The sequence below is a fragment of the Apteryx rowi genome, unplaced genomic scaffold (assembly GCF_003343035.1).
Source record: "Apteryx rowi isolate R43461 unplaced genomic scaffold, aptRow1 scaffold_163, whole genome shotgun sequence".
In the NCBI taxonomy this organism is placed as follows: domain Eukaryota; kingdom Metazoa; phylum Chordata; class Aves; order Apterygiformes; family Apterygidae; genus Apteryx; species Apteryx rowi.
The window spans coordinates 1,349,301-1,369,956 of NW_020447897.1; the positions used below are offsets into that span (position 1 = coordinate 1,349,301).

Genomic DNA, 20,656 nt, shown 5'->3' on the forward strand with positions numbered 1-20,656 from the left:
AGCAAAAAATCAATCAATTTGCATTAAATATTTCAGAGCTCTGGTCTCCCCCAAATACCATGTATCTTTTTTCCAGAAAAGGAAGAAACTACAGAGATAACAGAAATAATTTATAACAGATACAGAACACAAGTGTATTATACCAAAAGTGTACAAAATACTGCTCGCTTCTACTCCCAGGCAGTATTAATCCAAAACTGAAAAAAAAAAAAAATCGTACTTTGAGGAGACTATAAATACCAGCTATGAAATAAGTCTTTGTTGCAGCCACCTCCATCTCCTTTGGCCTGACCTTACTTCAGCAGGATTACTAACACTGAGTTAAATCAGTCTTCATGACTYGAGATTTTCAAGCGTAAAAAGTTATTTCTGCCTTCACCAACGTGGCTCTGCTTCTCAGGCAGCAATATTGGCCATGCCATTTAAAAGATATATCTTACACAAGCTATTACCTCCATCTCTTAATTGAATCTTCCAAACTGTATCTTTATATTGACATCCCGTTGTTTTTACTAATCTCACTAAATTAAAGTTTTTTTTAAATATTAGCAAATTTTGTCCTTTGATTTTTTTAAGACTCTTATTGACAAATGAAGAACAAGCAGCTAAGGGTGATGGCAGCAGAGCTTTTGTATTTAGTGCTTCAGGGAATCATCAACAAATCCGTGGCAAAAGGAGAGGAGGTATGTGTGAGTGGGTGTGTTGACAATGTTTTCACTTCCCACACAGTATTTCATAAATTCCTGCAATCACCAAGTCATGGTCAGCACAATGTGTTTGAACAAAAGAAGTAAAGCTGTTTCAATATTTCATAGCTTTTGTGAAGGGGAAAAAAAATCTTGAAAAGAAAATAAAAATTTTCATTCCACCCTATATCTTCTGGGTTTGTCAGTCGCTGGGAGGAAAGTGTTGTTTTCAATAGCTGCAATGTCTGGTGAGTCTCCTGGATTTCAGGAACTTTTGAAAGCAGGGAGAGATCACACTGATGGAGGATAAAATTCATTTCTTAAAACAAAATACAAATGGTTAGATTTGTATCCGGTATATGAATTCACTTCAAAGGAATTGCATCAATCTGCCACCAAATGTGGCCATGTTAGTGTTCTGGTTATTTTTTTTTTCATGCAGCATTCATGAAAATTAAACATTCAAGAGTCTTAGACAAAGTAAGGAAGGTCTGTTTGACAAAATCCAGATTAAAATTCATCTCTGCAGTACATATAGGTAAACAGAAGCCTCTCACACATCTCTTCTCATGAAAGGTCCAGCTCCACATCAAGGCACAGCAGATCTCCCACCCAACTAAACAGAGACACAAAAAGAAGCCCAGCTGTTGTATAAGTCTGATAGTCAATGTCATGGATTCTATGAAGCTATGAATAATTCAAGTATCTTACATGTGACTTCCCCCAGAAAGACCATGCCAGCTGTTTTACATTTTGAAACCAGGATCCATCCCTAATGATATGCGAGAATCTGTTTTGCTTTGGCACTGAACAAAATTCTGCAAAATTCTTCATTAAAAAAACAGCAAATCCCAGAAATAAAAAAAAGTTTGACTCCCAAAGATGGCAGATAGAATAACTCTACCAAAACAGAAAATAACATGGCAGCATCCTTAATAATTAAAATAGAAATAGCCAAGTGTCTTTTAATCTAACTGCGCAGCTACATACTTTTTAAGAGCTACTTAAGAACTGTATGTCTATAACAAGTACTACTGCAGTTAAACTTATCAACACATTTAATGCTGAGAGATGCAGAGAAAACAGAGTAACTTCTTCAGCCTCTTTAGAAGACTCAGAGAAGGGCTCAAGTTGGTGAAACCACACCCATTAACAACATGTCTTTGCGAAACACTTCAAAAAACCCAAACAGAAATACATACTTAATTTGGCACACCTGTTCTCTGTGGATTTTTTTAGGTAAATAGCAAGGCTGACAGATGGCCCTGAGCCAATCCTGAGCAAAAATGTGACGGAGCTTTTTACAGTTGTCAGGAGGTGGGAATACAGTTGGGCAGGTGCAAAAAGAAAGTCAAAGTAAGAGAGTCTACCAGCAAGCTCTACACAACTCTACCTGCTCAGATATTGCACCTTTGGGGTAGCTGTATTTATCCAACTGTTTAAGTCACTTTTTTGGCCTCTCTTAACAGGAGCTGTCAGGAGTAATTGCACCTAGATCAGAACTTAAAATATAAGGCTTGGTCCACACTTCAGTGCTCACCTAAACTACCAAGCCTCTTCAATCCAGAGAAAGACTAACAGTGCCTAAATGCTTATTCTACACTAGTTCCAAAGAATACAAAGTTTTCTTTTTGTGCTGGAGATATCCAGCTGCATCCAGCTGGAGAAATCCAGTGATTTAGCTGAATACAGCTGTATTAATTATATAGCTGTATTCAGCTAAATAGCTGAAATCCACAATCCTGAGAGGGAAACTGCTATGTTGTCAAGTCTTTACCCAGCTGCCCTTTGCAATGAAATGTCCTGCCAATCTTTTTTTATTTTAAGTGTGCATTATCACCATACCATATAAACCCCACAATAACACATGTGGTATACCAGATGAGATGGCAAACAACTTAACACATCATTATATACAGTTAAAATCTTTTAATCTAAATAACAGAAAACAAACAGATGCAGTTTGTTTACTGCGCAGAAGACAATATGGTGCACACCGCTATTACCTAAATAGTACATTGCAAATAGGTGCAAACATTGTGGTGGCTGAGAAAGAATTTTTGCAAAAGTATCTGCCCCCAACTCATGTTAAATGCCTTTCTGAATTCCTGAAGGTGTGCTGGAGGGAGAGTGAGTCTATAAGCACCCTCACAGGAGCAATCACGGARCCTACTCAAGGCTGATTTTATTTTATTTTTTCCTAATGTTCAGCTAGGGTAACAGAGAAAATAGCAGTCTTAAATATAGCTTCTTAATACTATGACAGACAGCAAAGCCTTTCACCAGGGGTAATTTCGTATTTTAATGATACCATCACTAGCTGACATCCTCAGCACAATCATATTTTCCTCATGCACAGTAGCTCTTTATTCAAGTGCTATACATACATATTTTTTCCAGTCTGGTAATGTTCCTTGGTCCTACATAAGTTGCTTAGAAGCACATTTAATGTTTAGAGAAAACCACCAGCACCAGCTAGTTACTTGCAACCTTATGTCTTCTGTCCCCCCCATCCCCTTTTTTCTGGCAGTAGATTTACTGTAACAGTGAAATTAGCAGATTGAGATTGCTTTCATCTCACATCCCATGCATGCACCACTAACAGCACTCACTCTGAAGAACTTCCTCCCTACTACAAACTGTTTTGTTAGGCCAGGCCTACTTCAAATTTCTTCCTCTGTCACAGACTGCACGTGGCAGGAGCCAGCTGTCAGCAGTTGCACATCTAAGGCATGGAGTCGCGGGACAGAAGAAAAGCTGGTGCACATTCACAATAACCATCTCCAGAGGTACCTGGGGCTTCTCTCTCCTCTGCCGAAATCTTCAAAGCAGGAGAAAAGACAGCAGGTAAATCTGGGATAGATAAGTGCCAAGCTGAAACTATTATTTCTGTGTGATGTTAGGGAATAAACAATTTCCAGTATGTTGACAAGACTGACATAAAAGTGAACAATAATACTGAGCACTCCCTAAAATGCTATTCCTTTCTGTGTAGAGAAATGTCAAAAGTACTGGAGGGAGAAAACTAAATTCCTTGGACTGTAATAATGAGTTGCACTTTTAAATTATATAATTATAAATTATCTCTCTGTTGACGTTTTTAGCTCAAATGAAAACATAATTTGTCTAATGTGTATCTGTATGAGCTTCACTGGAGTTACGTCACACATATATACCACCATAACAAAGAGACTAAGGTCTCTCTAGCTTTTCTGAACAGTTTAATGAGGCCATAAAAGAAAATGGAAACAAGCAAATTAAATTGCTAACCAGGAAAAAGCCACCCAACTACTGCACAGAACTCAGTGACAYAGACTTGAAATATTCTTCAGCAAATATCTAAAACAAATGAGTGACTGCGGCAGTATGTTCCCTACTACAGCAGCTGCTATGAATTTTCCCTCTAACAACCTTTTCTGATATTCTACTGTTGTACATCTGTACACAATACACAATCTTCAACACTGTCATATAGACATCTGATTTCTGGTATTTGCACTACTGAGTTTTTTTTTTTTGTATATCATTCTTTCTATATAAACTTGTAACCATAAAAAGGAATCCACTTTAAAACCAACATATCACTCAGTGAAATACTACAGCATTAATGTGCACAGCTTAAATGTGCACAGTTCATAATTTCTCTTCAGTCAGTAGACTGTTATACTAGATTCAGATACTTTATATTAAAATGGAAAAAATAAAAAAGGGAACACGACTTGTTAATCCCACCTTCAACAGGATATATTACACATAGCTGAAACAGATGGCAAATACAACAAATTCATGCAAAAATGAGAGAAGAAATGGATAGAAAGTAATGCTCTTCTCATAATCCAGCTACTGGATAGATGATGCTAATTTACAACGAAATCCCATACTAGAATATACTATACATATACTATATATAATACATATATATATGTGTGTGTGTGTGTGTGTGTATACACTATAATATACTATACAAGAATTCTGTAATTAGTGTCTACAGTATGCAATAAAAGCATTGAACTAACTTATCCAACTAAGCATGTTTTCATTAAATAAACCTAAACTCTTAAAACATATTATGTGCTAATAGATCAGCTGACTTGCCATACAGTTTATGAGGGTGGAAAGGTTTTCATAAGAAATTATGACTACATGATTCTGTGATTTTTCTTCTGAAAACTGAGTCTCATCTTGGGGAAGAGAGGAGAGGGAAGTGATCACACATCTACGAATTATCAAACGGAGAGTCTGGGTAATTGCTTTTACATCAGCTAGTATTCCCCACTACCTATAGCTGTATAATGTTCTTTATTTCTTTTCTTAAATTGTCATTTTAAGCAGTTTAGCATTTCATTCACCCCAGGGGAAGAGCAATTCAATTTCTAAAACCAATGGATTCATGCTGTTTCTCTAYTAGTAAGTTGCCAGGTATTCCACTCACGTTTATATATTCTCATAAATACATACAGTATTTGATAGACTACAGATGCAGCATATACCTTTTCACAACTAGTGACTTTGCTTACTTCTGACTTCAAATCACATTCAAGACTGCGACCAAAAGGTTAAAACATATGTACATTATGCTCACCTACTTGCTAGGACAAGCAATTTCTCTTTTGCTCTTTTTATTACTTTTTCATAAATAAAACTTCCCTTTTTCATGAAACAAGGACATTTGACAAATTGTAGCTATCCACAAGATCCTTAGTAAAAAAAAGAACCACCCTCTACTCTTCCCTCGGACAGTCAGACAGACAGCTGCCCTTCCATATGTTTACCTTTTTTAATGCTTTGGATGGGTCTGACAAAATGACAGACATCTGGAAAAGTTTTCCCTTTAATTAGGAAGATTTTTTTCTAACTATCCAAATTATCATAAAAAGATAGAAATGTTCTTGCAGTATGATCTCCTGAGTCAGGTTAGTACTTTCTAGCTGGCTGTAAAAGTACACATACATCATTATCAACCATTCATCAATAGCAACATAAATGAGGTGGGAAGAGAAACTGACTATGAAATTCATCAGTTGAAATTTATATAATAATTATTTATACACATATCTTAGCAATATCTAAGAGATTTCAGTGTTAAAATATTTTTATTCAATATATAAATGAATATAAAATATATATGGGGAGATTATAGAAAATCCTATATTACAGCTGGAATGAAAAAGACTTGCAAAATGCAAAAAAGAATGCAAAGACTTATATATTAGTAAGTATTTCTACCCGGAGAGAAATAAAAATGTCTAATATCCACATTTGCTTCTTTAAGATCCAAACACATTCCCTTAATTTCCAGCAGTAACACATCCACTTCACACTGTTATAACTGATAACTGGTGTTCACCAGCTTTCATCTAGGGCAAGGCTGGATTGCTGTATTAGGACATACAGGAGGAGTTTTCACTGATCTGCTGCATGCTCTTTTTTAAGCTTAGAGGAATTATTGACTCCCAATGCTGTCCATCAACATTAATGTTCTAAATTAGTAAAGCAAAAAGAGAAAATAACATTCCATAAGAAACCTCCACTTTGCCACTTTTTACTCTCTTCCACATTTTAAAAACTCAGATGGAGGTGGTCAGTGCTGGCAAAATTAAAGTAATATGTTCACACTGTTTCCCACACATTTAGATGCTCATCTAAATAAGCAGACACTGCTGACTGCGAGAAAAGACAGAGATTTTTACTGTTGCTATTACTTGGGATTAGCACTTTTTAGGAAGTCGACTTTTCCTAAGACACTTCATTATTAAGGTCACTTTAAGTGCTTAAAATGCTTTGAATCATATTAGAATACCTCATTAAAAAAATGTTCCAAAAATATCTTTTAAAACTAAGAGCATTCTTCAGATGCATTTTTTAGACCCCCAAATACATTGTTTCCTACAAAGGTTGAAAGAGCCGACTAGTCACACTTAGCAGGAAACTCAATCAACTGGCTGATCACACAGATCTCAGAGAGACTTATGAAAAAAACACCTAAGTATTTTTGCACAGAACCTGTGAAAACAACATCTGGTTTAAAAATATATATTTTTTTGCTTCTAAAGATAAAAAGTCTAATCACAGTTATGTATGTTCACAGCTTTTTACAGAAACAACCATCATATGGTTTATTTGGTACATTCTAAGATTTAGAACACCTTCAAAAATTACCTTCTAAAAAGTGCTGGCATTTAGACCTGACTTCTTAGGCAAGTCAAACTGAAATCTTCAGCATTAACCTATTAAACGCAGAGTTCTAGATCTCTCATGCTTTCACACTACATCATTTTGATACTTCATACAAATAAAACACTTACCTCTGCATATTTTGCCACTGAACTGGCTTCAACTGCATAGACTTTTCTAGCTCCAGCCTGCACTGCAAAAAATGAAAGGATTCCTGATCCGCAGCCAACATCTAGGACCACCTTGAAAACAAAAGGCAGACCAAAAGAAACAAAATTATGAGAAGTCACTTCCTGACACCTATTTTGAGTAAGAAAATTTTCACAGCTGAACCTCAAGTTTAATAAGTATGATATTATGCCTAAGTTTTACAAATTACACTATGACACCAGAAAAAGCTTCTTACTGAAGAGTGTTAATGTCCTTAATCTTTATTCTAGCAGGAAAAGCATATTTTTAAAAGACTGTTGATTTGCAGATATATGTAAATGGCATGGAGGAAATAGGTTTTTATACGGAAGTTTCTTTAGGAGAAAAATGTAAACACTGACCTTAGTCTGAATACCCTGGGGAGGGAGGGAAGCCAAGACTATAATAATTCTTTGAAGGAGTACAGAACCATGTCTTTTTAAATGAAAAATCACTCCTTGATGTGGAAGTATCTTCAATAAAACTGAACTACATCTTTGTTCGAATATTGTTTCTGTTTGCTGACATCAATACCATACCTTTAATGCTTTGTTGGATGCAGTATCTGTCGTAGTCCCTCAATCAAATATAAATCCCAAGGCCTCACTTTCCCTGTCAGCCAGGATGTTCACCTGTTGCAAGCCAAAATGTTGGCTAAAATGTCTCAAAGGGTCAAAATTTTTGTTTCAGTGTGTTGAAACTCTGCAGTTCCAGTATGTAGCTCTGCTGTCAGCTATTCTAGCAAAGCCAGCGCCCACTTCAACGGTYCAAGCCTCTAGCACCAGCTTTGTTCTGCAGCAGCCACCACTGTACACATTGCTCAACACACCACTGTAGAGGCCATAAGTACACAGAAAGAGGCTAACTGCTGGAAAAATGGTTAAGATGAGAAGCCTAATCAATTTGATGCAAAGAACATTCTTCGCCCTGCACAACAGATCTGATCTAGTCTCAGTACCTTGCTCCCTCAAATTTCACTACCTGCTGTGAGAAAAGTCTCACAGAACAAGCTCTCCACCTATGGTTATGTGCATGACTGAAAACAAGGAGTCAAAATTCTGCAATTCCTGTGGCTGAAACTCTCATGAGATTTCAAACCAAGATGTGAAATTCAGAAGCAAATGTTAGACAATTTATGTCACCTGGAACTGGAACCTCATAAGATTTCAAAGCACTTCAGCTGTGAAACTGAACTACAGCCCTGATCCAATCTGAGTCAAACCCAGATCTTAAATATAATATGGATTCAGAGGGAATACCACAGCAAAGTATATTATCAGCTTCCCCTGCTCTCTGTCCCCTCCATGTCCCAATTTCCCATATGGTGCACACTGCTTACCAGCCTTTAAAAGCAGAGAGAAAAAAACTGTGTATTCAAACAAAATAATTTTGGCAGCAAAATCATCTCTCAGAACTAAGAGTATGTTCTACTCCCAAAAACTCACTCTACATGACACGTAGGTTACACACTACAGAATGCAGTCCAACACACATGGTTTGAATCTGTTGTAGATGCTATAGATCTGTGTTACAGAACAACTCCAATGCAAAATAAATTAACATTGCTTCTGTTATTACACATAGTTTCAAGCTGGGCGTAGGAGCCAGAACCTTTCCTTTATTCATATTTTCTTTCCTAGTGAAAGACTTTATTAAGCTCATTTTTTATATCACAAATGACAGGCTGTCACAGATCCAGTTTCCTTCTCTGTGCTTTGGCAGGTATTAGAATATGCTTCCATGCCCAGAGGAACTAACTCTTCAGAACAGCAAGTGACAGCAAATGCTGTGTAAGAAAGTAGGGAGGAAGAAAATAAGCCCAGGCCAATTTCACTGAACCACAGATTGACAGAAGGTCTGATAGGCTATTTCTCAATGTTCAAGGTGAACCAAACCACAAATATTATAAGGCTTTCTCTCTGCATATGTGGAAGTTAGAAGGAAAAGCCAACTGTTCAAGTTCACCATTACAAATCTAATGGAGAAGTATTTTTTTTTTGCATTGGATCTGCTTCTGATGCCATTTCTTACACTATACCTTCGTCTACGTCAGCAGGTGGTACAACTGAATTGGAATATGTCTTTTCAGGATGAAATGGGCTCCTGCTGAGGGGACCCGCCAGGGGAAGAAGCTGTGCAACGACAGAAGCAGACTGCAAAACACCAGGGAGGCTGAACAGGAGATGGACTGGATCTTCGCAGGGACTTTTCAGAGGAAAAAGCCCAAGCCACACAGTGCAAGGAAGGAGAAACAACCAGAGGGTATGCTCAAATAAGTGGAGGACAGAGACTCCCAAGATGGAATGAAAGCCAGCCGAGACTGAAGCAAGTGTCCACACCAAAAGGAGGAGGGGGCAATGGTCACTAGAAACTCCTTCCTGCAGGGCACAGAGGCACTCATCTGCTGATCTGACATGACATCTTGGGAGGCTTCTTGCACACCAAGGGCCCAGATCTAGGATGTTAGAAAGGGAATGCTTAAGCCCCTCTGGCCCTTGGACTACTTATTACCAATTGTCCCCCATCCATGTAGACACCAATAACACTCTCTTGAGTGTATCAAGGGTGATTGTAGAGTCTCTGGGGTTGAGGGTGAAGCACATGGGACCCAGGTGGTGTCTCCTCAATCCTGTCAGTGAGAAGGAAAGTAAGAGTAATCTAGCCTCTCCYGGACATCAGTACCTGGCTGCGCAGGACTATGGCTTTTATGATGACAGGACCCTCTTGAGGAATGAGGATTGCTGGGACAGATGTGATCCATCTGAAAAATGGGGCAAGAGCATCTTTGCCATCAGGTTTTCAACACAGTGAAGGGGGCTGAAAAACTAGGTCCATGCTGTGGGAAATTATGATAGCTAGAAGAGAGGAGAAGGCCTGAAAAGCATGAGGAAGTGTCCAGGAGACAACAGAACAGGAGAGGGTCCCATGCTCCTTTTGTGAAAGCAGCATGACAGAGGAGCCATCTGAGATGCATGTACACAAAAACACGCAGCATGGGAAATAAACAGGAGGAATCAGAAGTCCATGAAGAGATGCACAGCTATGATTTCACTGAGATTACAGAGACATGGTGGGATAGCTTGCACAGCTCGTGCTGTCATGGATGGCTACAGGCTGTTCAGAAAAAACAGGCTGGCAAGTTCAGGAGGGGGGTTGTGCTCCATGCAAAGGAATGATTCAAGTGCAAGAAGCTTTGCTTTTGAATGGACAATGAGCCAGTTAAGAGCTTACGGGTAGGGATAAGAGGACACAGGTCAGGGATACAGGTGATACTGTGGTAGGCATCTGCTACAGATGTCAAGAAACTGACTGACAGGAACCTTGCAAGGATCAAAAATGGCCAGCCTTGCATCTTCGCTTGAACACCATGCAATAGTACAGGCTGGGGCTGACTAGCTAGAAAGCAGCTTTCCAAAAAAAAAACCCAAAACCTTAGAGGTCCTGCTGGACAACAAGTTGAATATGCATCATCCCTTGCAACCAAGAAGGCCAACCACAAGACTGTAGCCAGCAGAAGCTGGGAAAGTGAACACATCCACTTGTGAGATAACATCTGGAGATCTCTGTCTAGTTTTGGGGTCCCCAGGTCAAAAAAAAATATTGACATCTGAAGAGAAATTTGAGAGAAGTGTTTGTCTAGTTTAAGAAAAGGCAGGCTAGGGGGAGAGCTTACTTCTGCCTTCATCTGCCTAGTTGGAGGGTACAGGGAAAACAGAACCAGACACACAGTGTTATGACACACAGTGAAGGTGACATCCAGTGTCCTGCAGGACAGGAGGTAACAGATGTAAATTGTAATACTAGAAATTCCAACAGATACACAGGGAAGCTTTTTCACCATAATGGTGGTTAAGCAAGGTTAGCCAATAGAGACTGTGGAATCTCCATCCTTGGATACATTCAAAATGCAAGGTTTGGACTAGAGATCTCCAGAGGTCCTTTCCAACCTAAATTATTCTGTGGTTCAATAAGCTCTCAACAGCACAGCTTGCTCCCCAAATGGCATTGCTGTAATCACTGGCACCTCCTACAGAATAAGTTGCTTCCTCTCACCTCCCTCTTAACACTAGTAAGAGCATTTTAATAGAACTGTAAGAGCATTCACTATGACAAAGTGCTGAGAAATATCAATACATAGAACTAGCATGCTTATTTCTAAAGAGAAAAGTAGAATTTTAAGATAAACTAATAGACAGACGGTTGGGTAATGATGGTATTATTCATATTGATAGCAAAGGTGGTAAGCTGTATGTGCTTCACCATTTACTTTGAAACAGGAATTCAGGTACTTGAGTAATTATCAAAAATCAGAGAGTTGGGAAGAAACAGTGTCATATCCCTCTGATCACAGCTCCTGCTTTCACCTACACAGATGAGTAACTTTCCAAAGGTGAGTTTAATGGAAGCTACTCACATGCAGAAATACGCTTGCATGCCTGAGTGCTTGCAAAATCAGAGTCCTGAAAAGGACTTTTGAATAAGAGGGATGGGGGGAACGGACCAAAACAGCAACAGAGCAAAGCCATAAAACTAAAAGCAGAAAGGCTGAAATACCAAAAACCTATGATTACATTTATCATCCAGAATTACTATATATTAGCAAGAATASAGAGAGAAAACACTATACTATTTTTTTTTAACATGTGCCTTTGACTGCTCAGTGTGAATGGTTAATTTCCATGACCCTTCAATTCAGAATCACTGGAGCAATTCTGATGCTAGTTGCTTTGCTTTTAAGTAAACTATTTATAAATAGATTACAAAAGAGAAAAACAAACAAACAAACAAACAAAAAAACACAAAAGGTTCAGGAACCTCAGGCTTATTTTCAAAGAACTAGAAATGTATCACTGCCTGTACTCAGTTTGAAATTGCATTATACACTGCTACTGTAAAATTTATTTTGAGGCCTTTTCGTGAATATAACTAATTAAAACACTTTGAAYTCGCCCTATTGGCTCTATAAGAGCCCAAAATCTAAGACAAAGTTTTACTAAGAAAAATTAGTTAAAGCTCTAAGGAAACTTCTTCTAAGTAATCAATATAGAGGAGAATATGACAGTAAGGATTAGCATACCAATGTGAAGAATCCAACCTCAGACACATTACACTCTAAATGGGTTCTCCTTACTCTTTTAAGCTTCCACAGACATAAATGGTCAATCCCAGCAGATGGTCCTGAAGTATCTTACCTTTGATAGACAGAATGTGTTTGAATACATCACTAAGAACCCTCTCAAGGGGTCCAGAATTAATTTTGTTCAGATTAACTCAGATCACCTGCTGCACTTTCTCATAAAGACTTTTTTGAAAAAAAAAAAGCCTAGAATAAGAAAAAAATATTTTTTATACCATAAATCCATTTACTACAGGAAATTAAACTTCCTTTTAACAAATTATTCAGGAATTTAGGGAAGGAGACAGCAAAGGTAATGAAGTAAGCCAAAGAAAGGCAGCGTAGGCAGGAAACGATCAGTCAAATATCAATTGAATGAAACCTCTTCCCATGAACAGAAGTATAAGAATAATTATGTCCCTTTTGTCTTTTTTGTYTCCTCATTGCCACCATTAGACATCTGTCTACCTTACATGTTCTGAATGCAAGATAAATACAGTTGCAGTATTTTTAAAGACAGCCAGCTAAAGTCTTAACAGAATGGGATTCTGAGGTTCTCATGGGAAACCATTTTGCCACAAGGTAGCTAGCTCAATATTTTCAGTCACATTTGTTCTGAAAATTGCCATTTTGAAAAGGAATCAGGAAACAGAGAGATCATTTTCTAGGTGGGTGGCCAGCAACACCCAGACTGTAATAGTCTTACTATTAGGTACACTGAAGAGAAGCCAAGGCAGCTCCAACAGTTGGGAAAATAAATAAACCAAGAGCAAAAGCAAGCAGCTGTGCTGCTATTCAGCAGCAAGATTGCCTAAAGAGGGAAAGAATGTGCAAAGCCTGAACTCCTTACAGCAGGTACAAAAATGAAACAGATATATGTCACTTACAGACATAAATCCACATTTTGCATTATAACATGTGAGCATCCTAACTGGCAAGATGCTAATGGCAAACAAAGTCTTTTTTTCTTTGCTGCTTCTTTCATCATAAATTTACTGTTACATATTCTAATACAAAATTTAATCCATTAATGATACAATAGTTCCACTTACCCATCTGGTATCATCCAATACCATATGATTTTGGATCTGATTCTGATCCCTAATGCAAACTGGAGCAGCCCTGTGCACATCACTAGTTTACTAACCTTACTGAATTAAATAGGAGAGGAAGATTGTCTCAGGCCTGAAACAAATTACAGAGACTGAAGCCCCTTTGTTTTAGTGCTACAAAGGTAAGTATTTAAGGATAGCTTGTAAAGAAGCATAGTTTGCCTACATCACAGGGCAGAGAAACATCAGTTACATTTGAATTTATTACTTAACATAATGAATAGTTAAAATATAAGAATCTTAAAACAATTCAGATAAATTTCATATTTACAACTCTCCTCATTTTGGCTGTAAACATGTTATGCATTAAAGGGAATGTTTCATTCAATATTTGCTTACACGAATTTAAAGTCCTTTTTCTGGTGTGATGTAGTGAAACCATTTGTGCAGGTGTGAGTTGAAGTCAGAAGCTCCCTTTAAAAGAGTAAGTGCACACAGAAAAATGGGAGAAGGGAAGAGAAAAAGAAGAGAGGGCAGAGAAAAAGGAGAGAGGACAAGAAATGACAAAAAGGAAAAAAACAAAACCCTGCTGCATCGCTCCAGATTTTTTGTTTGCTGTTACCTGCCTGGACATCACAAGCACAGGTCTGACTGTCTCAGCTGCCATTTCAAGACCTTGCAAACATTCCTGCTGGGCTGCCAGGCTACTGCTTATAAACTGTGTGTTTACAGAAGGTCCCATGTCCCTAATATTTTTTATTTTAAAGTATTTTCATTAAAAAATTTTATTTTTAAAAGGAGTGAGTGTTTTAGGAGTGTCATAGCAAGACCTGCTGATGACACAAAGTTAGGTTACTCAAGAGCAGAGGGACCTAAAAAAGCTAGGTGACTGGACAATACTAAGATAAGTTTAATTCTATGCTGATTAATACACTTTTAGGAAACCTGAACTATTCACATACTATCCAAGTTCTAAATGTTCTTAATAGACAGATGCAGTCAGAGAAAAAAAAAGTCCAGATTTTTAAGAAATAGAGAAAAGAATAACTAAGACATCAGAATTCTATAATACAAATCAGTTGTATTGGTTTGCCTGCGCCACCATGTATAACTGCTGTCAATCTTTCTCAAAACAGGTGCAGCAGAATTAACGGTGGCTCTGAAAAAAACCCAGTAAGAATGGTAAGAGGACACGGGCAATTTCTTCTTACAGAAAAAGACTGAGAGGACTGGGAATGCTGACCCCAGAAGAAGAGATGAGAAGAGAGGACAAGTAAGAAGAGATGACAAAAATTAACACAATGGAGGAATAATATAAAGAAAGTCAATTGGGAACATGAATCCTCCTTCGCCTCATAACATAAAAGCAAAATGACAGAATTAGAAAGTTGACAAATTCAGAATCTTATTAAAGAAGATTAATTTCCACATAATGTACCATTATATTACAGAATTGTATTACAGAATTTGTTGCTATAAATATCATTAAGGGTGGGAAGAGACAGGAGTGCACAGGGGGATGGGTCCTGGATATGGTCAGAAAAGTCACTAGAGTTAGTGCAACTAATTTCAAATGAAAAAAAACAGAAAGTAAAAACTTTGCAAAAGATATCAAGCCCTATGCTTTGGATTTCAAGAAGCCTAACAAACTACAACTGGCAAATGACTGGGAGAGAGGTTATCCTACATCTTCTCAGTGTAAGTTTTCTTGTGTCTTTCTCTGAAGCGTCTGGTCTGGAGAAAGTAAGAGGCAAAGTACTAAAGCAACAAAAATGGTCATTATATTCATTATAGTAGTTTTCAAGATCTATACACCTATACTGGAAATGAGTCTATGCATCTGAAGTCATAAGCAAAAGTTTCTGCATTCTTTCCAACTCATTGCCACATATAAATGGAGTCACAGCAGTCAACTATGTGCTTCCTTAGTCTATAACAACTGCAAGGCGGCAAAACACTCAGTATAGACCTCAAAGAAAGACATGTAAACTAGAATACTTTTGCAGGTATTTGCAAGAGGCTATGAGACACAACAGCAATTACAAAGTTGACAGTCAAGATAAAGAAACTCACTTTGCATATAAGCCCTGAGATGCCAAATGGGAATGTTAACAGTTATAAAGTCAAGAAATATGCCTATCCAGGTTCCCTAATTGTACACAGAGGACAGCAGAGGAATTTGTAACTCATGTTTGGATCCACGTTCTGGACCATTCATCCTAGGATGTATACTGTACCATCACCATCATACATTGTCATCCGTGTGTTTGACAATGACATTACAAATATGAAACACACACAAGTTAGTATACTCACGCACAAAATCTCAGATGAGAAAAAGCTGTAGTCTGACCAGTGTTGTTCAATGTGAAGTTTAAAGCCTAATCAGGACCCTGGAATATTTAAAATTGTTAATAGAGCTTACCTTGTCTTTAAAATCTATGTGGTTCTGTAGGATAGCACTGTGATACGTGGCTGTCCTCACAAAATCCTGCAACATATTCTGTTGTTGAGACAGACAGCCATAAAACTAAAAGGAGAGGAGAAAGGGAAAAATAGAGAAAAGATAAAGCCCATCAATCTTTCCTGTTCTTAAATTACCAAGGGTCTGACCGCTCACTGAACAAAATTGAGTTATCTTTCTAAATGACCTGATGACGAAGGTCAGGAAAACAACTGTAACTTAGATTCCACAAACTGGCACTGAACAGTTTCATTACCTGAAAATACTGAGCAGCAGATGCTTCATCTGTTCGCTGACTGAACACAGAGTCTTCCTTCTTTTGGTTACAGCATCTCTTCAATGCATTTGAAAATGTGCTGTATTCTGAAAAACAGAAAAAAACACAAATGTAGCAAAGCAACACTAGCAGAGTAGAATAAAATAAATGTTATGCAGTGACAGGGTTGGAACACATTCAGTAAGACTTCAGATAAATGTTTCATTTAGCTTACAGTGTTCATAAATATGCAGTAAACAGTTTCAAATTTCATTAAACAAAGAAAAGCTGATGCAAAGACCTGAACAGCACCTGAAGTTGTTTTCGCAGAGAACCTGGATACATGCACAGCTTTTGCCAAGGATTCTCCATCACGGTCAGCGAAATAAAGCAGATATCTGTGATGGTGAACTCTAACAGAGGAATGGCTGAACATAAGCCTCAACATACTGCGTTGGGTTAATCTCTGCTAACTCATGCTCAACACAGAGAACTATCTAGAAGTATTATGAGATGCCTGTATTTGAGCTAGGAGATTTAAAACCTAGAATTAACCCAAGTTAATTGGCCTAAAAAGTCAGGCTGAGGACCATTTATCTCTCTTTAGAAGCAGTCTAGCTAAAAAGTTCAGAGTAACAATATTTTGGCTTCTGTAGACATAATCATTTTTGATATTAGACAAGTAACAGGAAAATTCAGGTGGGCCTAAAAAGCAATGAGTCAGTGGAGACTGTATCTAGAACAAGAAGTAGGACAAAAAAGCGTCTATGAGGGGAAAACAGTATGAATGACAACAATAAAATAAAGGATGAAAGTCTTGTATCTTCTGCTCATATGAAGACAAGAGAAGACAAAGAAGTCAAATTACACAATGCTAATAACCAGAGAGACAGGAAACTCCTACACAGTTGAGAGTTTCAAATGAAAATAGCAAGTGCCTGAAGCATAAAAGTATGTGCATTGGGAAGTACCCATTAAGTATTCTAATCATTTGGAAATAATTCAGACCCCTTTTGAAACAAGGAGTGCCTTTGAAAAGCACAACTAATTAGTAAAACTAACATATTAATACAGGAATCAGGGAAAAGAACTTCCTTCATCATGTCAGGAAATTCTGATATCCTGAAAACAGAGATTTGGTTGTTCTGATCCTTTTCCACTGCAGAAAGCTGACTTTTGCAAAAGGAAGAGAGGTAAAAGATGGCCATTCCTTCCAAAGATGGCTTTCTTTTTAGCTTTGGAAATCAGGGCAACCTCAATGTCAAGCTGCCTGAGAATGAAAACAAAGATCCATGTTCACACAAATGTACATAAGCATACTTGCTGGCAGTTCAAGAATAAAATAATTTTGAGTTCAATGCTTTACTCTTTATTCAGTCAAAAAAGTTTGAGTAGGGAGTTGAGAGAGATCCACAGCAGAAAATATTAAATCCTTCGTAAAAGTGTATGATAAATAAGATTCTAAATCTAAAAGATTTAGAATTCAGTAAAAGCTTCAGAAACTGCTGCTGTTGTTATCCAAAACTTCTAGTCTTTGCTCAGCTAGAAATCATTACAACCTGAAAACTGGATGGAAAAAGCTCTACCTTTCAGGCAGTCATGCATTGTTTCACTGTAAGAATTTAGCACTGGAAAAGTGACAAACAGCCATAGTTCCTCAGAGAAGTTTAAATCAGTTGAGGACACAGTCCCTTCAATGTCTGGGCAACCACAAGCTAGACTAAACATAACAAAATCCACTCTTAAGCCTCCTGGAATAAGTAATGTCTCTCAGTTGAAATTATGAATAGTCTAATGGATGCAACAAAATCAGCATGTTGAAAGCCTGGAGCAGTAGCTCTGAGAAGCACTAGCTTACTGTGAATGAACAAGTCACTTWAACCTTACACCAACAGAAGACTGTATGTGTGGCAGAAGTTGTAAAACACAGCTCACCCATTTATTCATACAAGCTTCAGCTGCTGATGAAATCTGCTACAGAACTGATCTGTTGCCACTGAAGATTCTCCTGCCACTTCTAGGTGAGAGAAGGTCCCACTCTGTTACTTCTGGCCTTTCAACTCCAGTGGGAAGAAGATGTCATATTAAGCATCTCAGTTTGGGGTGATCTGGGGATTTGAAATTGCTTCTGAATTGCTATTGCTTCTGAATTGCAGAAATAATAGTAAAATGTCATGAAAATGTGCAAATGCCATCAGCATGCCCTTTTCACTCCAACACAGTAAGGATGATGTGCAGAATGTTACAGTAAGTGACTGGCTCATGATAAGGGATGAAGAGAGGCCCAAACAGTGCCAGTTTTCTGACAGTAAAGGCAGAAAACAGCCTAAACAGACAAGTCCCTCTGTTCCTTCATTGCACGGAGACACAACAGCAGAAAGAACACTGGATACTGGAGATCTTTTCCAGACAATCACCCATTATCTTAGGCTTCTCCCATATTTTTCCTATCTGAAGGTTAGAGATGATGTAACAGGTTCAGTGACACGCTTGTCTCCTTTCTTTTCTATAGCTGCTCTTCACGCACAGTATTATTTTCACACTTCTGCAGAGACTTTTCGGCAGTTTTGATTAACACTCAGAAGAACATCTTTGGGGTCCAGGAATGAGAATGGATTTCAAAACACAGTTTAAGAAAAATTGAAGACATTACCCAGCAAGGTTGTGCAGTCTCCATCCTTGGAGATTTTCAAGACCTTTCAAGGCACAGCCCCGAGCAACCTGGGGCTGACCCTGCTGTAAGGGGCCAGACCAGATGACCATCACAGAACCCTTCCAACCGAATTATTCTATGATTTTATGACAAAAGTATGATTTACTTGTGATATGATACTTCTCTACACACAAATAAGATGTTTGCAGATGGAGCTCTCCACAATGCTGGTAAATCACAACAGTAATACTCATTGAGTCGGGGAGTATATCAATATAGAAAGAAATAATGGGAGGTCCTCAAAGTTTCTTCACAATCTTTCAGAATAGATCTCAGATGCCCTTAAAATTTTCTTAACAGAGTACATGCAAGATGATAACAATTTCTGAATGCATGCCTTTTAGAAGTCAAAAATTCTAAAGGGAAATCTCTTAGGCTATGCAAATTGCCCAGAACTATTCATAACAGTTTCCGCCAGTTTCAAATACTATCTGAGAATTCAGATACATATTCATTTGTGACTGTTAGGGTAAACAGCCAAATAATGAATTTTTAGTTTTTAATGTAGAAAAATGGAATAAGCTATTGTGAACACTCTGCACACAACATGGGCATATGAAATAAACTGAAAAATGATACACTGTGAAGCTTTCGTAAATTCTCCCATATAAAACCAATCTACTATAGAAAAGAGACATAGTTCTGGTTTCTTTAGCAGAGACAAGGAACACAGTGCTTCTTTCTTTAGTCGATTGTCTCAGGAGAAAGTAAGGCATTCCTCTCCAGCCTATCTTCTATATCCAACAAGTATTTACAAWAACCCGTCTTCTCTCCATTTGCTTGTGCAAACGAACACACTAAGCTTGTATCCTCTTATATTCTCTATAAAGGAACTTCTTTTGTTAATTCATACTTCCTGCCTGTGATACGAAATATAGCTTCAGCTGCATATTGACCAAGGTGCTTAAAAGAAAATTCAATTTTGACCTTCCTAAGAAGCTGGGAATTCAATCTGTCATACATAGAAGTATATCCAGAAATGGTCCTAGCCTTTATGAAAACRGATTTCATTCTTTATTTAAAAGTAGAAGGGGACAGGAAAAAAATCCACACCAAAAGCAGTTAGGCTCACAGATAGACTGGAATACTGGTAGATCACCTACTTGGAAACTCCTTATTTTGCAGCCAAGAGTCAAGCATACAGAACTAAAAATCAGCAAAGCATTTTCCAGGAACAGCCAAAGAATATTTCTCATTAATCCTCAGCCCTATATCCTTCTTCAAGGTTCTAGCACTCTCTGCATCTGTTCCTTTGAGTCTGTAAGGAATTGATTTTCTCTTCCCAAGGAACTATCAGGTAGCCTCTTCAGATCTTCTATCGCCTTCTGCAAAGTAAATCCCTGTATAATGGGTTTTTACTGAAGGGTGTTGAATACTAATCTGAATGTAGTACTTATAATGCCACAATTTTAAGAGYCTGCTAATCTAGTCCTGTCAGAGATTCCTTCTATTATCTTCTCGATGCCATGCAAAGCCTTCTTTTTTCCACCCTCAAAACTACCTTTCGCTTTATTCTCTGGAAAACCAGCAGATTGGGAAGATGACACTGAATCCTCTTGCATGGTCTTGGTTAACTTCAAGGAAATATCTTACAATTTTCACTGACGGAAAAACAAATTTCTGTTCTCCCCTCTCCCCAATCACTTAGATCAATCTAAAGTTTTCCACTAACAGATAGAAAAAACTCTCAAAACTCTGTAAGTGCTATAGCCACGTTCTAATAGTGATGAATTAATGAGTCAAGGCTTTCAAATGCAATGCATTTACTCCTTCCCACACATTGTAAGACTTAAAATAACCACTCCAACAAGAATAACAATGTTCTTGAGAAGAAAGCTATGCAGACATATTTATTGTCTTTTCAGTATCGCAAAAAAAAAAAAAAAAAAAAAAACACCAGCAGCAAAGGAAAACACAAATGTTTCTCTTTCAAGGAGCCTTATCTGGATGTTATTCAGAAAGTAATGGAAAAGAATACTGGGAATGAAGAACACTACAGACATGCA

At 37.8% G+C, this 20,656-nt stretch overlaps 1 protein-coding gene across 1 annotated transcript in view; it reads right to left on the minus strand.

The window, feature by feature from the left end:
* Positions 1-20,656, minus strand: part of LOC112963193 (histone-arginine methyltransferase CARM1-like) — a 51,301-nt gene that overhangs the window by 21,144 nt on the left and 9,501 nt on the right. Inside the window, exons 3-5 of the mRNA XM_026060020.1 lie at positions 15,938-16,044; positions 15,643-15,747; positions 6,992-7,102 (exon numbers count right to left, since the gene is read on the minus strand). Of these exons, the coding sequence (XP_025915805.1) occupies positions 6,992-7,102; positions 15,643-15,747; positions 15,938-16,044 (323 nt within the window). The remainder of the gene's footprint in view (positions 1-6,991; positions 7,103-15,642; positions 15,748-15,937; positions 16,045-20,656) is intronic.